The sequence below is a fragment of the Pholcus phalangioides genome, unplaced genomic scaffold (genome assembly GCF_987345545.1).
Source record: "Pholcus phalangioides strain wild (caught in Gottingen) unplaced genomic scaffold, Ppha-v1.0 ptg000030l_1, whole genome shotgun sequence".
Classification (NCBI taxonomy): Eukaryota; Metazoa; Arthropoda; class Arachnida; order Araneae; family Pholcidae; genus Pholcus; species Pholcus phalangioides.
The window spans coordinates 1,303,587-1,320,073 of NW_028301620.1; the positions used below are offsets into that span (position 1 = coordinate 1,303,587).

General features: G+C 36.1%; 1 protein-coding gene across 7 annotated transcripts in view; it reads right to left on the minus strand.

Annotated features, from left to right (window-relative positions):
* Positions 1-6,911: 6,911 nt before the first annotated feature.
* The window catches only part of LOC149067425 (ubiquitin-conjugating enzyme E2 T-like), a 29,357-nt gene continuing 19,781 nt past the window's right edge, over positions 6,912-16,487 (minus strand). For 6 of the 7 annotated variants that reach the window (XM_089252689.1, XM_089252687.1, XM_089252691.1 and 3 more), the window contains exons 5-7: positions 12,974-13,072; positions 10,118-10,204; positions 6,912-7,090 (exon numbers count right to left, since the gene is read on the minus strand). In XM_089252689.1, coding sequence (XP_089108815.1) covers positions 7,004-7,090; positions 10,118-10,204; positions 12,974-13,072 — 273 coding nt within the window. In that variant the 3' untranslated portion in view covers positions 6,912-7,003. The remainder of the gene's footprint in view (positions 7,091-10,117; positions 10,205-12,973; positions 13,073-16,487) is intronic. The other variant, XM_089252692.1, reaches the window with a different exon arrangement.

The window sequence follows — 16,487 nt, forward strand, 5'->3', positions numbered from 1 at the left end:
CCGGAAAAATATCATGCAAGAACGGGACCAACGACGACTGACGAGAATCATTAAACGTGACAGACGTGCAACCTTTCCGCAAATTGCTGCAGATTTCAATGCTGGGCCATCAATAAGTGTCAGCGTGCGAACCATTCAACGAAACATCATCGATATGGGCTTTCGGAGCCGAAGGCCCACTCGTGTACCCTTGATGACTGCACGACACAAAGCTTTACGCCTCGCCTGGGCCCGACAACACCGACATTGGACTGTTGAGGACTGGAAACACGTTGCCTGGTCTGACGAGTCTCGGTTCCAATTGCTTCGAGCTGATGGACGTGTACGGGTATGGAGACAACCTCATGAATCCATGGACACTACATGTCAACAGGGGACTGTTCAAGCTGGTGGAGGCTCTGTGATGGTATGGGGCGTGTGCAGTTGGCGTGATATGGAACCCCTGATACGTCCAGATACGACTCTGACAGGTGACAGGTACGTAAGCATCCTGTCTGATCACCTGCACCCATTCGTGTCCATTGTGCATTCCGACGGACTTGGACAATTTCAGCAGGACAATGCGACACCCCACACGTCCAGAATTGCTACAAAGTGGCTCCAGGAACACTCTTCTGACTTTAGACACTTCCGCTGGCCACCAAAATCCCCAGACATGAACATTATTGAACATATCTGGGATGCCTTGCAACGTGCTGTTCAGAAGAGATCTCCACCCCCTCTTACTCCTACGGATTTATGGACAGCCCTGCAGGATTCATGGTGTCAATTACCTCCAGCACTACTTCAGACAGTCGAGTCCACGCCACGTCGTGTTGCGGCACTTCTGCGGGCTCGCGGGGGCCCTACGCGATATTAGGCAGGTTTACCAGTTATTTTGGCTCTTCAGTGTATTTTATCATAAATAAAAGTCGCAGATCATCCGATTTGTTATACGATTGCCGCGGAACACGTGTTCTGCGACTTTGTATATGAGTGTGGACGTACCCTAAGAAAGAAGCGTTTGGAACACGCACTCAAGTGCAGCTGCAAATCCAATCAAAACTTTCTTTTCAGAAAAAAACGCACGAGACGTGAGCTGACCCAAAGCCACCTTTATCAGATGCGGGGCCCGGTGTGGAAAATAATTTCGGGTCCCCTTAGCACCGATTTTATGCTATATTTTGTAGGGAAGGGGAAATCGGGCATTAATGCATTCCCACAGAATGTACAGGAATCCTGAAACATATCTGATCAAAAGAAATTTAGACACAATTAAATATAAATTAACGCAAAAAATTAATGAAAATTTGGAGTCGATGGAAATTCATAACTGAAGAAAATTTTAAATTGATAAAAGAAATAATTTCCAAACTGATTTAGAACCTAATGACCTGAGACTTGATGATAATTTTGCAATTGATGAATTAAAAATGAGAAATAATTGAAAGATATAATTCCAGCCGAGCAATGAAAATTCTGTACTAATCAAAGAAAAAACCCCGGAATTGATGAAAATTCAGAATTAATGAAAGAAATAATTTTAGAATTGATAATTTTAGATTGAAGCTCAGACACCTTGCCTATTTTTGATTACTATATTTGATTGATTATTAGATTATTATATTTGATTGATTATTATATTTGATTGATTATTATTGATTATTATATTTGATTGATTATTATTGATTATTATATTTGATTGATTATTATTGATTATTATATTTGATTATTATATTTGATTGATTATTATTGATTATTATATTTGATTGATTATTATTGATTATTATATTTGATTGATTATTATTGATTATTATATTTGATTATTATATTTGATTATTATATTTGATTATTATATTTGATTATTATATTTGATTATTATATTTGATTGATTATTATTGATTATTATATTTGATTATTATATTTGATTGATTATTATTGATTGATTATTATTGATTATTATATTTGATTATTATATTTGATTGATTATTATTGATTATTATATTTGATTGATTATTATATTTGATTGATTATTGTATTTGATTGATTATTATATTTGATTGATTATTATTGATTACTATATTTGCCTATTTTGATTTTATTATATATATTTTTTTCCACTTCGGAGTCCCCCCCCCCCCCCCAAAACTGCTGAGCCCGGTGCGACCGCACTTATCGCAGCCACTAAGGCGAATCTAAGCTACCCAAAGGGCAGAGCGATGCAATTTTCTAGTGCTCCTTGAAAACCCAGATGGACTCTAACACCTCTTCGAGGGAAAGGTGGACATCAGTATTGTTGCTATAGCCAATCGACGTTCCCTGTCTTGCTTTGGGGCCGTTCAAGTATTACGTAAGCAAATGTTTAGCCATTTTTGACTCCCCCCCCCCCCCCCCTTGTCAGCAAAATTTCGTCATCAGCTGTGCCCCTCTGAATCCTAACTCATATTTTCATAAAGGGTGGTCGATGACGTAAGCATTATCCAAACCCCCCCCCTCCCTCCTTGTCATCAAAAGTCAGCAAATCGGATACCCCTCCCGATGTTGACGTAATACTTGAATGACCCCCTTTCTTAACGAATTGACGTCGCTTAGAGCAGCAAAATGATTTGTTTTTTTTTTTATAAGATGGAGGATGACGAGTCCGCCCTCCTTTGTAAGCACCTTCCTTTTCTCAAGTCCTAAAATAACTCAAATTACCTGTGGCATATGTATAGATCACTTTAGAGACTTGTGGAAGAGTTACAGAGCACTGGAGTGCAGGGCCACAACTAGGGTACCCAAAGCGCTGGACCAGAGGGGTCATCGAATTCACCCTTTAAATGCTCTTTCTACATTACACAGGGAGCCACATTTGCGTACTGGCCTTACCTGACAAAGTATCTAGTTGCTGCCGTCAGTGCAGATCCCCATAGCCTAAGTTACCCGCGGCACTGTTTCACATCACTCAAGCAACCTACGCCACATTTCCACATGCCTCAAGTGGTCCGCGACACGTTTTCGAACCATTGAAGTTATGCTTACTCTTAAAAGGATCGGCTACCCTTGGCCTAAAAGCCCGGAAGGTGCACGTATTCCGTCGATTTAATGTTTAGCTGGAAATGAATACGGGAAAAGAAAATAGTAATAGTGTATACATAGATAACAAAGATTGAGAGAGAAATCTCACCTCGGACGATTGGTATCACGTTCAGACGATCAATCAGTTATCGTTGGTTAATATAATGCTTTTTTCCGAACATTTTTCTAAATAAATAAGAAATAAAATATATGAAAAGAAACATTTATACCATCTCTCATTTTTCACGTTTGATCTTTTTTCCTTACTCAGAAAAGGATTTACTTTCGTAGCTTTTTTTCTTTTTCATGTCGGACAAGAGATATATCGTGGCGAGATTTACTTCATCCCCTCATTTATTCAGAAGATCTTTCTTCGAATATGGATCTAACCAACGCTTTTAGACATTTTTTTAGTCGCGACCCAAAATAGACGACACGATCAACTTCATGACCAATTGATCCATTTTGAAATTTATAAAATGCGTATTAAATATTCCTTAGGCTAGGATTACACTGAAATTTTGATAAAAGATCTTTTATAAAACTTGAAAAAAAAACAACCAATGAGATCATCGGTTGCATTTGCTCGAATGAAACCGATACGCTTATTGGTGGAATTTTTCAAGTTTTATAAAAAAGAGCTTTGCTTTCATGCAACTTTTATAATATAATACCGGCCTTATTAACAGAATGTTTGGTTTTCAAAAGTTGGCGAAATTAGTGATGTACGACCCATCTCTGCAGCCTCCGTGAGGCCAAAGCCCGAAAATCGGCCAATTCACAAACTAGCCGATTTCGGGCTTTGCCCATAACATATATACTCCTGTTTCAAGATTTTTTCTCCGTATGTAATGTATCTTTCTACTATGCATACACTGCATAAAAGAGAAGGAAACAGAACATATAGGGCAGCGTTAGGGCGAATGAATACTCTTTTATCAACACTGTACATGCTTTCCCCTCTACTATATTTCCTTTCTCTTTTTTCCACTTCTTCCCTATTTTTCAAACATGTGCGAACAAGGAAACTTTTTTAGAATTATCACCGATACTGCAAATATAGATCGTCCAAATTTGTTGCAAACCCAGTACGTGAAGGGGTTAAAGCCCTCTTATTCTAGAAATGACGAGCCCTGATACACTTCGTAAGTTCTCTTCTCCTAAGAACATGTTTTCCACTACCCCCCCCCCCCTCCAACCTGTCGATCAACGGTCAGTGGGTGGGTCAGCTATTGTTCAGATTTTGATAACAGAAGGAAAGAGACGGTGTTTGAAAAATATGCCTTATTCTCCTCTTTCTTTTGAGGTAGAATAGGAATACGCGCACAGTATACAAGATAAGAAAAAGGTAAGAGTACTTTTCTTCCTCGGCTTGATATTCTCGGTGTTGAGAAAATATCACATGCATAGAATAAGAAAACTCTTTTTTTCAGAAAAAGATGTGGCATTTCAGTTCGGTTATTTCCACTGCGCCAGTTGTAATACGGATCAGTGAAATTTAGAAAACTTGAGATAGACTTGAAAGTCTGGGGCGCATGACGATTGCATGCCCTCTCGCGAACTGGGCAAACATGCTATCATTTACACCACTGGAGACACGACCCTGCCTTTCATATTTCACGCATTGTGGCGTGAGGCGCTGAAGTAGAGGCATTGGTAGCCTCTCAACTAATTTGATTACAGCTTATTAAAATTCGGGTAAAGTTAAAATTATGTATCTTGTTATTTAGGAGTTCGTGTCACACAAAAAAACCCGCAAGATTATTTTGTTGCATAAGGTTTTATTTTTAAATTACAATCCAACTTTCCGAAATTAAAAACAACATATATATAGGCTCTAGTTCTTTCCGAAAAATCGATGTCTTACGGAACAAGGATTGCTTATCACATTTTTGGAACAAAAATGCAATAAAAGCATTCCATGTACGAAAAATGAATCTTTTTTGAAATCCGCGAAACGTGATATACTTCCCTAAACTTTACTTTTTCTCTCTGAAGAAAAAAAATTTATTTCCCTTCCCCCCCCCCCCCCCTCGTCGCGATATATGGCATTTTGCGGGTCACGAGATCCCTCTCGTTCATCATTTCGAGATCTCAAAGCTTTCCGAAATCACACGAGGAATTAGGGACGGCATACCCCCTCCCCGCACACACACCCTTCACAGATAAGATGAAATAGTTTCGAGCACCCCCTTCAATCTCAAAGAAATAGACGAGTTGGAAACCTGAAACAAATAAACTTTTAAGAATTCTTTCTTCTGAGAGTAGTTTGAATATTTCATAATGATTTGTGTGTGTGTGAGATTTGAAATATTCACCTTACAGTTGAGTAGGTAAATATTTGTACAGCTGACGCTCATTATAGGGACTGTGTGTTATTGTGCCAGTTCCATTGTAACAACCGGTACAATAAGTCTCAAATGTTTTGCTATTCATCCATGTTATTTTTTATCCAATATAACGACTCACAAATATCATTCAATTCAATACTACATCCAAACCCAACACTGCCATCCTTCTTTTACAAAGAAATGAACAAAAACGGCCTTAAGTGTGTTTGTCTCGGTATAATCTGCTCATAATAATGGCAAAGACACGACACAATGGGATGTCTAATGAATTCCTATTTTCTTAGGGCTATACAGTAAGAACTATTTCCCGTTTTTGATGTTACACTTGCCGCCTTGGCTCAGTGGAGCTGTAGTGTGACGTCACGGCCTCGATACTTTTTTTCTCGCAGACTACGTTAGTTTACGTTAGTTACTTGTTTAGTTTTATTCTTGTGTAAAACAGTGATAAAAAAAATATGAGTTCTTGTGTGATTGCAACGTGTCAGAAAAATTCTCTGAAGACAAAGAAACTTGGAATTCACACAAGTCACTTATCACACTTCCCGTAGAGACCCAGAGTGAAAAAGGTGTATCCAAATGTAAGAGAAGATCGGATAAACTGTAAATACGCTTATAATTTGCTTCCCATGTTTTCAAATTGCAGTTGTATTGGTAATAATGAAGTCCAAGGCTTTTGAAAGCTACATCAGATTCAAATGAAAATAAAAATGTAATTAAAAATTATTAGAAACTTATGAAGATAAATATTATCTGTCTCAAGTCAGCTTTCAATCAATCCAATAAAGGTTGACTTACATGATTCAACTGAAATGGGTAAAAGAAAAATATTCTTAGTGGAAGTTAACTCATAAACAAATGCAAAACTTCTAATTTTAACTGTTTAAATGAATGGACAAAGCAAGCCAATAAATAAACAGATACTTATGAAAATAACTGAAAAGGTAATTTTGGAAAGAATTCAGTAAAATGAACAATATAGCAATCGTACAAGCTACTGTAATTTAGGTGGTAGCAAAACAGGTGCACTCTGTTCTGCAGGGAATGACATCACACATGACGTCAGCTGGTACAGACTCCAGTGCCTCATGAGACAGCCCTTGTTATATGGCTATGCTATGTATTATTGTTGCATGACCAACCCCCTAACTATGTGTTGTGCGCGATGCGCATGCGCGCGTGTGTGTGCGATGAATTATTACAATTTCATTAGTATTTTCTCTTCTGATACATTTGTAATTCACATTAAATTGTAACAAGATCAATTTTTTTTTCATGTCCAAATTTAGAATTCTCTTCTGATGCTTTTTTCTCAAACTTTTGATATAATGACCTCCAAATATGTCATCCATAGAACGATGAGGATTGTTACAGTGAGTGTCTTATTTCTTATTTCATCCAGTATGATAGAATTGGGAGGAGGGGGGGCAATTGAAACTTCAAAGTCAAAATCATTCAAATTAACTCTAACTAGAATAAGCAGCAAAAAACACCAAAGTAAAATTACAAAATCAGTCACAACCAATGTGATCTTAGTAAAAATAAATTTTATATAAATCTGAAGTAAGAAAAAATATACATGCATTTCTTTACAAAAACTTTGGAATTGATTTTGAATGTTAATTTCCAGCTGAAAATCTTTTTGCTGGAGGAGAGTCCGAGTTTGCTTGAATGCTGCTACTGGTCTCCTCTTCGTCCGTTATTATCTAAATAGAAATTTCACGATTGAAAATAAACACACAAAACTCACTCAGACATACTGATTAGAATATAAGAATTTAATGAAAATGAAGATTTAGGTAATGAAGATGTGTAAGATTAGTTTACTCTTGATTCAAAGTAAAAATTTGTAATTTATAAATTTTACATAATTGATAAATGATATATGATTCAAAGTCTCTTCTGTCTGCACTTTTAGGCCCAATAAAAATATGTTTTCCAACATGTATCACTCTATCATCATGATAATCATTAATTCCTGTATTTAGAACACTTGAGTGGTACAAAAGTCGTGATCAACCAAACCAAGGTTGTATACCACCTTCCGATTCTTAATAACCAATCATCCATATATAAGAATCGATTCGTAAGAAGCGCCTAAGAATCGAGCTCCGAATGCAACCACGATGCCATTATTAAAGGCAATTGTTAAGGTCACGTGATGATGGACAGTCTGAAAAATTTCCCTTTTGGGGAATATCGCCACTAACCAATCAGCACCCAGGTAAAAATTAATGTGTTGTTGACAAGATGGGGGAAGAGGAAAAGAAATTTTAGAATCACGCTAACCTGAAAAAATGGCAAAGTTAATTTAAGGAAATGTGAACATGGTTGCGAAGAAATTATAAATACATAATGCTTTTTGAACCATGTTGCAGTAAAAAGACCAAAACATATTAATACTTAGTTATTCTATATGATTCGAATCAAAGATTCTTTCCACGTCCACAGGGATGGACACATTCCCCCCACCCCACCACAAAGACAAAGAGTGGCTATGCTGCATATGTTATGGTGAAAGTGCTAAAGAGCTACCGTTATTATGAATAATCATCGGCTATTTCGGTAAGTTTGATAAATTTTGCTCACATTACCATGAATCTATCACATTTGTAGGTCATTATGCATAATCATGAATCTATGGTTAGTGCGATAAATGAGTCATCGTTATGTTTACATTATGTATGTAAGTAAAGCTAACATTACAAGACTAACAATAATTTTTATAATATGCTTTTTGTTTTCTTAAATTATTTTTCATGGCAAAATGCACATGGTACTGTACATGCATCACATATCTGCTTCGTGGTCAAATAAAAAAATAGTAATCAGATAATACTCAGTAATAATAAAAATTGACATCACTTCTGTAATGCCAGCTTTTTTATACATTCATTTAAGTGTTTGGGAAAAAACAAACGCTGCAGTAGGTTAATAATGATTTTTATATTCGTGTTCAGTTCCATTGTTGCCAATTAGTGCTTCTTCTTTCACATATTTTGCGTGCAAAATTTCATTTTCTCTCACTTTTTAAGTTTAGATAAATTAACAAATTTACAAATTCCCATAACAAAAAATTTGAAGTATTTACGACCCATCGATCATGATATTTATGGATTGAAAATTCGAGAATTGTGCATAATCACTGGTAAATTTGATAAATGTAACAAAATTTATCAATCTTTATCGAGATGATCTGATATTTTATCACTATGTGCTGTATATAAACTCCAACACTGTTTTCTACTCTCCCACACAAACTTTCGATAACTTTAAAACTTGGACAAATTCCTTATTCTGCAATAAAAGTGCATCTGTTACATACTTTTTTAATTTTTTTAAAATATGATTGTAAATATGAACCAAAAAAAAACTTCTATTAAAGAAAGAATTTAAGTTATCTCACATGGAAGAAAAAAATTTTCTACTAAGAATCAAGCTAAGAAGTGGGGTCACATGATTCTTAAGTCAATTCTTTACTACGGGAGGAAAATTATTCTTACTTAAGAATGTGGTAGCAAAATCGCCTCTCGATTCTTAACTAAAGATCAAATCCATAGTTAAGAATCAAAAGGTGTTACAACCGCAGATTGAAAATTCCCAAAAGAAGTGTTAGATATTCTGAACTATTTCAGCGGCATTGATGATGAATCTTGTTCCCTTAAAAGCCTCTTATTTGAAAATTGCTGAGCCAAGATATTTTTAAAGTGCATTTTTCAACCGGTTCTTATAAGCATAAAATAACTTTGGAGTTACAAGAATGATCAAATTAGTGTGTAAAAAAATCTGGTAGTATTATTCACTTTCACTGAGGGGCATTCATAGTTTTTGTGGTAATCAAACTAAGAATGAATAAATATACTACACAGCTCGAGTGAACTTAAAGCATGGAAACCCATTGTTTGAATATAGCTCTAAGAAATTATATGTACACAGTGATAGCTTGGCTAACAAAGATTATTTGTTCCTGAATCATATTTGTTAACCAAAACAAGATTTCCCATAGGTTTTTATGGAAAATTGTTTAATTTGTTCTGGGTTTTGCCAAAAATTTAAAGATAAGTTTCAGAAAACACTAAGAAGCACTACAAAAAGACAAAAACTGACAGAAGGCTGAAGTGAAGTTTCACAACTGGATAAATGAGAATTTTCAGGAAGAGAAGAAACTGTGTGAATATTTTTTTATTTTAATGCACTATGTACACAACGCAGTCTGGTTTGTAGATGTCTTGTTATGTATGTGGTCGGCTCATTTTTGTCTCATACATGCAGATGGGAAAGATATCTTTCCTTTTTCCTCAGTCACCTTGTTAGGCATTTTTCCTGTTGTGTATTTTTATTTGTATAAGCTCCTAGAATGAACAGACTATTCAGTTTGGTGCTTTGCACTGTCTTCCAGTTAGCTTAATCTACAAGCATCATTTCATACGAAATGGTTCAAAAAATTTCAAAAGGGAAGTGGGCATACATCTGGAAAAGAGATTTCAAAGTAGACATATAAATTAACTGAGCTCAAGTGAAATCAGTACATCAGAGAGTAATCGAATGATGATTGACGCAATATTCATCTAACAACCCTGCTGTGTTGCATGAGCACGTGCATTCATGTCAACTAAAATGTTTGTTAGACGAAGTAGAAATATAGCAAAAAAAAGTCTTTGCTAGCAAAGGTACTATTACAAATGATAATGGTATGAAAGTAAATATAAAAAAATTTGAACAAATTTTCTTACAGTGTCAGCACTTGATATCGCATATTTTTCTGTCCATTTCTTTGCATGGTCCATAAAAACGGAATAATCATTTCTAAACTCATCTGCCTTTGCCAAGGGAAAAATTAATTAATTAAAAATGTGAAAAATTAAACAAAAACCTCAAGTTATTTTAGTTTACAACAGATATTGAATATATAGAGAATGACTCCCTGGGTTCATTCAAATTTACATACAGTCAACACACCCATTTTCATGAACCCGAACAGACTTGAACAACTAGTTTGTAAGTAAGAAAGACATTCAAAATCATATTGTTTGGGACCAGAGGACCCAAAAAGAGGTTCCTAAAACTGTGCCCAAGCAGTGCAGTCATAAGATGCTTGTCTACTGCTATGAAGAGGTTGCGGTCAGGTCCTCACATTAAATCCTGGGAAAAACATAAATAACAAGTTATTTTCCCTGATAAGCCTAAGTTTGACCATGCCTGTATTTCCAATCCAACCAGGAACGCTGGAAGTCAAAAATGATTGGTGTTGCCCAAAGTGTGCTTGCTTTGGAAAATAATAATAAATTTCTTTGGATAGAATACAATAATTCACCAGAAACCATATGACCCGCTTCAAAGTAGAATTGTAGAACTTTTTTCCTATCAAATAAATTGTATGTTTATCAAATTTTCCATGTCCTCCAAAATTTATATTGAAAACCATCACCACAGAATAATATTGCGGGGTCATTTGAGTACGCTGCAAAATATTGAGCACAATCGATAAATACATTTTGAACTGCTAATTTATCATTGTTACGTACTTGACTATCTATGAAGGTGAAACACAATTTTAGTAGTGCCAAAATATATTTTGTGGTACCTAAGGTCTTTCAAGAGCATGATGAGGCATTTTCAAGGTAGTTTCCTATACGGGGCTGGACTGACTGACTTACAGTTTACACACGGCTTGGAAATCTTTGCACTAGGTCTAATAATAATGAGACCCTCTTATGCACCTGATGTTCCCGAGCCGTGCATGGGTGGGCCATGTCTAAGGATGGCACTGAAGTAAGGGCAGGAAATAGAGGGGGGGCAGGGGGCAACTGCCCCGGCCTGCAAAATTTAGGAGGTGTCCGTTTTAGGTGGGGGGAACAAAGAATACCATTTTAAAATTTTAAAGTTGTGAGTGCTTTAAAAGTCTTAGTTATGACCCTGATGAAAGTACCCCCTATGCTAGTTGTTCCCAAAGTGTGTGTAGCAGCTTTCTGGGGCAAAATGACAAGTTGGTTTATTGATGTGTGCACATTCAAGACTTTGAGAAGTGGTCTTTTTAAATTATTCTAGGGAGTCAAGGATAAACAATGACAAATACAAGGGAGCTGTGGGTCGAAAAACTTTGAGAAATGCTGCCCTACGCCCACAAAACTACTTTTTATATCAGGGGGAGCAAGCAAACTAACAGATATGGAAAAAATGGGTCGCAAAACCTTACTAAATGCGCTGTTATACACATTGCTGCCTTTATCAGGCACGGAGCCCGGTGCGAAAATTATTTCAAAGCTTCTTAACCCTGATTTTATATATTTTGGGGGAGGAGAATCAGGTATTCAAAGATTCATGCATTTTCACCAAATATGTACACAGGAATTCTGAAAAAAATAGATATATTTAAATCTGTAAATTAACACAAAAATCAAAATTTTAAATTAATGAAATAAAAAAATCACAGGATTTTAAATTCAGAATTAATGGATGAAAAAACCCACAATCAATTGAAATTCAGAATTCATGAAAGAAAAAATCTCAGAATTGATGAAAATTCAGAATTAATGAGAACTCCTACAATTGATCCAACAACTCCTACATTAATGAGAGAAATAATTCCAGAATTGATAAAAATTCCAGAACCAAATCAGTTGAAGCTCAGACACCTTGTTTACTACAAAAAAAATATGCAGTCAATCCAGCTTATAACATTCCGACTTGGAATGTTTTCCCCGCTTAGTACGATTTATTTTTGCGATCTTAATCCTAACAAATTCTCAATAGGATTTCCCGTTTACTGTGTTTTCCCACTGACGGTTCTTTAAAAACGTTATTAGCGGGATCGACTGTGTGTATATATATTTGATGCATGTAAATATTTTTTACTTCTCCAGTAAGTGCAGAATTGCCTAAATCATGGGTTCAGTGCGACTGCATCTGTCAGGCCAGCTCTGGTTGTACACACAACATTATGTACTACTGCGCATATAGTGTAGCCCAGTGATTTCCAAACATTTTCGGTTCATGGTACCACTTGTATTACTGCTGAAAAAAAAATTTGATAACTTTTTTCAGACCCAGTCCAGCCTAACAGAAAAAATAGAACTCTAATACTTCCTCCGAGGCTTGCACCAGACCTGCAATACACTGCAACAATGCCGTGACTAGCCATTCCTGTGCCCTGTCACAATAATTTGCTTTTAGGTCCTTTTCCAAAAGTGGGCCCTGCCATTACCTTTCCCTCCTACATACATCTAAGAGGGAATGGCCCTGTGCGAGTGCACCTGTTGCACCTGCCTAGCTACAGCACTGCTGCGACATTTTCTTTCTTGGCCACCTAGTCAGTGTATATGAACTTCTCTGTTTCAATAAAGAAAAACGAATACCATAACTAATCAAAAATCCTTGTTCCTTGACTCTTAATGAAATTAATTAAGAGTAAATAAATTATAAATATAGAGTTATAAATTACTCCATTTAAATGAAAATTTGAGATGCATTATTATCTGGCATGATGGAAATCACCAACTCTTCCAAATCAGAAAAACTAATGACCCACAATTTTTTCGGCCTGTTGGAGTATGCATTGGAATACAATACAGTTCTATTTCATCACTTACTATTTCAGTCATCAATGGGTCATCAGGATTGGGTTCAACTAGAAGAACCCGAATAGAAGTCAGAACTCCGCCCAAATCTCTAGTTGGCTTCCAAGAGCCCTGAGAAATAAGGAAAAATTAAATATTAATCATCGTTCATTCAGCCACTCGTTATACCAAAAGTGTTTTCAAAACTATGAACAAACACTCTTATGTATAAAAATATCAAATGCATCAAAAAGCTAAAAATAAAAGAAAAAGCAAATGGAACGGCAAAGGATCAAATTAATCAAAAGGGTTTTAATTTTTCAGGGATTGCATAGGTTTTGTGAGCAAGAAACACCACTCACTTCAATGACCTCCCAAATTAAGATAAATCCTTCTTTTTCCTTAATAAACGGTGGTTCATAAGTCAGTTAAAAATCTACATGAAAAATATTCAAGATGTAGAAAATTACTTGAGTTTGCTTCATATCTCAAGGGACGCTTTAAACAGTTTTGGCAGCCATTTCTTCCTCTCTCTCCTTCCTATGTAAACAACTAGACATCACAACTTCGTTTTGTGTGCAAGATTTTTTTAGAACACAAATTTTTAAGTGTATGCATGTCATGGTAAAAACCCGAAGACAGGGAGGTTCAAATTTAACAGACGGTTTCAGACAGGTAAATCTTAGGTTTTTCCGAAGCGTACTGGTAAAAGCCCAAAATAGGCTTCATATCATTCAAATAATATATCATCAGCTAGTATATAATTATAAATATTCAGTATTCAAAAGTAGTGATAAGTTGCTGCCATGTAGTCTTGTGCACATTGAGCTGAATTCTTCATTGCAAGGATTCAGATTTGATAATACAGTGGTGATTGGCTGAAGTTAGTTTTCTCCTATTTTCTAAATTGGTAAAAATGCATGCTGGTTCAATCACTAGAAGACTAAAATGGACTTTCACAGAATGATTTCGCCAATTGATTTAGTAAGAGCCCAAATGCATTCTTCAGACTTCCACCTTCAGTAAGTTCTAGGTTTTACCACTAATGCTACTTGATGGTACATGCAACTCGTAAATATTCCTCTGACAGGTGCAGATCTATGGAGGGGGTGTTCACCCCCTTCAAGCGAAACGCCAATAAGAGATAATATTGCATTTAATAAATCCGTTGAAAATAACTTGTGACAATGTTTTTGATTAAATAATGAATTCAAGAAAACTTCGACTAAAAAACTGAAAAAAAAACTGGGCATTATTTTTAAAAAAAGTCGGAACAGAGGGAAAACCGTGACTATCCTGACAAATGCGGGACATATGGTCACCATATCCACAATGGTGTTTTTATTTCAAAAAAGCCTTATGTTGTCAGAGTTATGCTTGTTTGTGTTACACTGGTGGTGCAATCTGTCTTCTATATTTTTAATTAAAATAGCAGATGCCTGAATTTCCATGTTATGTAAGTATTGTGTTAAAGGTTACTCCTGTGGAAAATCTTTTTCAAATGGGGGACTAACTTGTGACCTCAAGGGATCTCGTATCACGAGTACCCAGGTTCAAACCCCACTGGCATCACAGTGATGATAAGCTGAAGTTGGTTTTTTGTGGTTTCCAACTTTGAGGTATGAATTAGAGCTGATCTTCCTATTAAAAAGTCTTGCCACAGAGAGCAACAGGTCTACCATATTACAATTATTCAATCATTACACGTTACTCGTAGCTAGAAAATTTGATGGCAGATGACAGCACTATGCATATTTACACAGCAACAACCTTCACGTTAGGTTCACAACACGTACACACATTCCAACATTACCGTACAACGTACCGATTTGTTAGAAATTCCACAGAGGAATGTGGACAAGGTGCATGTGTGATTTGGGGCCGTTCAAGTATTAAGTCAGCAAATTTTTAGCCATTTCTGACCCCCCTTGTCAGCATAGTCAGCAAAACTCTGACCCCCTCCCACCCTTGTCAGCAAAATTTCATCAGCACTGCCCCTACCTCCTAATGCATACTAGTGGGATCAGAAACGTAAGGCGGCGGCGGAGGAGCATAGGGGACTCGTGTGCCCTACCCCATTAAAAAAAATTTAATTTCGAAAGAAAATACCTTTATATGTTATTATAATCGATTTCTGTTAGTTTCACTGTTATTTGAAGGGTAAGAACTTAAAATTTCTCTTTAAGAAATTCATTGCGATCCACCCTTTAAGCCATATATGATAAACTCTTGACCCGCAGACAAAATGTAGCCCTGGAGGTTATCTGATGTGGCTTGCCCCTCAACCCTAATTTTGTAAAAATGAATTAAGGGGCACATTTGCAAATCGCTTAAATGACTCGTGGCACAATTCCAGAGCATTTAAGTGGTCCATGGCAAATTTTCAGATCACTGAAGTAGGCCTCAACGATCACTTTCATATTCAAAGATTACTTAAGTAACCTGCCACACAGTTCCAGAACACTTAAACGATACGTGGCACATTCAGAGATCCCTTGAGTGACATGTGACACAGTTTCAGAGCACTTAAGCTGCCCTCAGTGCGGTTCTACATCACTCAAAAGTTACCCGTGGAACATTCCCAGATTACTTAAGTGATCCATGGCATAATTACAGATCACTTGAGTGATACGTAGCACAATTCCAGAGCACCTAAGCAGCCTGGACACATTTCTAGAGCACTTGAAGGATCCATAAAACATTTAGAGATCACTAAAGTGGTTCTGTAGGGGGCTTATTAATGGGGAGAATGTTAGTTCAGGTGCTCAATAACTATCGAAAGGTTTTTTTCGTTTTTGGCGCACTGAATAAAATGCCATTAAGAATATTTCATATCTTCATAAAGGGTGGTTGAGGACGTAAGCATCATCCACACCCCCTCCCCCTTGTCATCAAAAGTCAGCAAATCAGAAACCCCTCCCCCCATCGATGCTGATGTAATACTTGAATGACTCCCTTTAGGTAGTAACAGTAATGGCATTTCTGTCACTGACAGGCCAAAAACTTGTACATAAAGAGCGACCACATGACCCTATTTTGTACAAGGATATTCTAGTAATTTTGGCGGTTCTTTTTTCACAAAATGTCTGTTTCTTTCTCCCTTATTTTCAAAATATCTTAGTTGAATTTTTGAAACCCAAAAATTTAAATTATTTCCGTGACTTATAAATTAGGTTATGTTAACTATCTATCATAATTGATTATAGCTAAATAAATATATTCATCTCACATGTTTTTAAACATATACGTTATTTTTAATAATTATGTTTCCACTTGGAGTATTCATCATTTTCCCCGATTAGTGATTTTTCAGCAATTTCAGCTACATTTGGCAACTTGACTTTTCCTTCACAATTTTTTTTAGCTGTAATTGACAACCAGTGTTTGAAAATATGCATTCAAATGTGTGAATCAAACATCAAAATTTTCAATTTTACTCCTCAGAATTTCATTGAGGGGTGAAAATACTCTGAATTCTAGATAATTTTTTAATAGTTATTTCTCACTGATAAAAAAACACCATTCTTTTTACAAAAATATGGCTTAA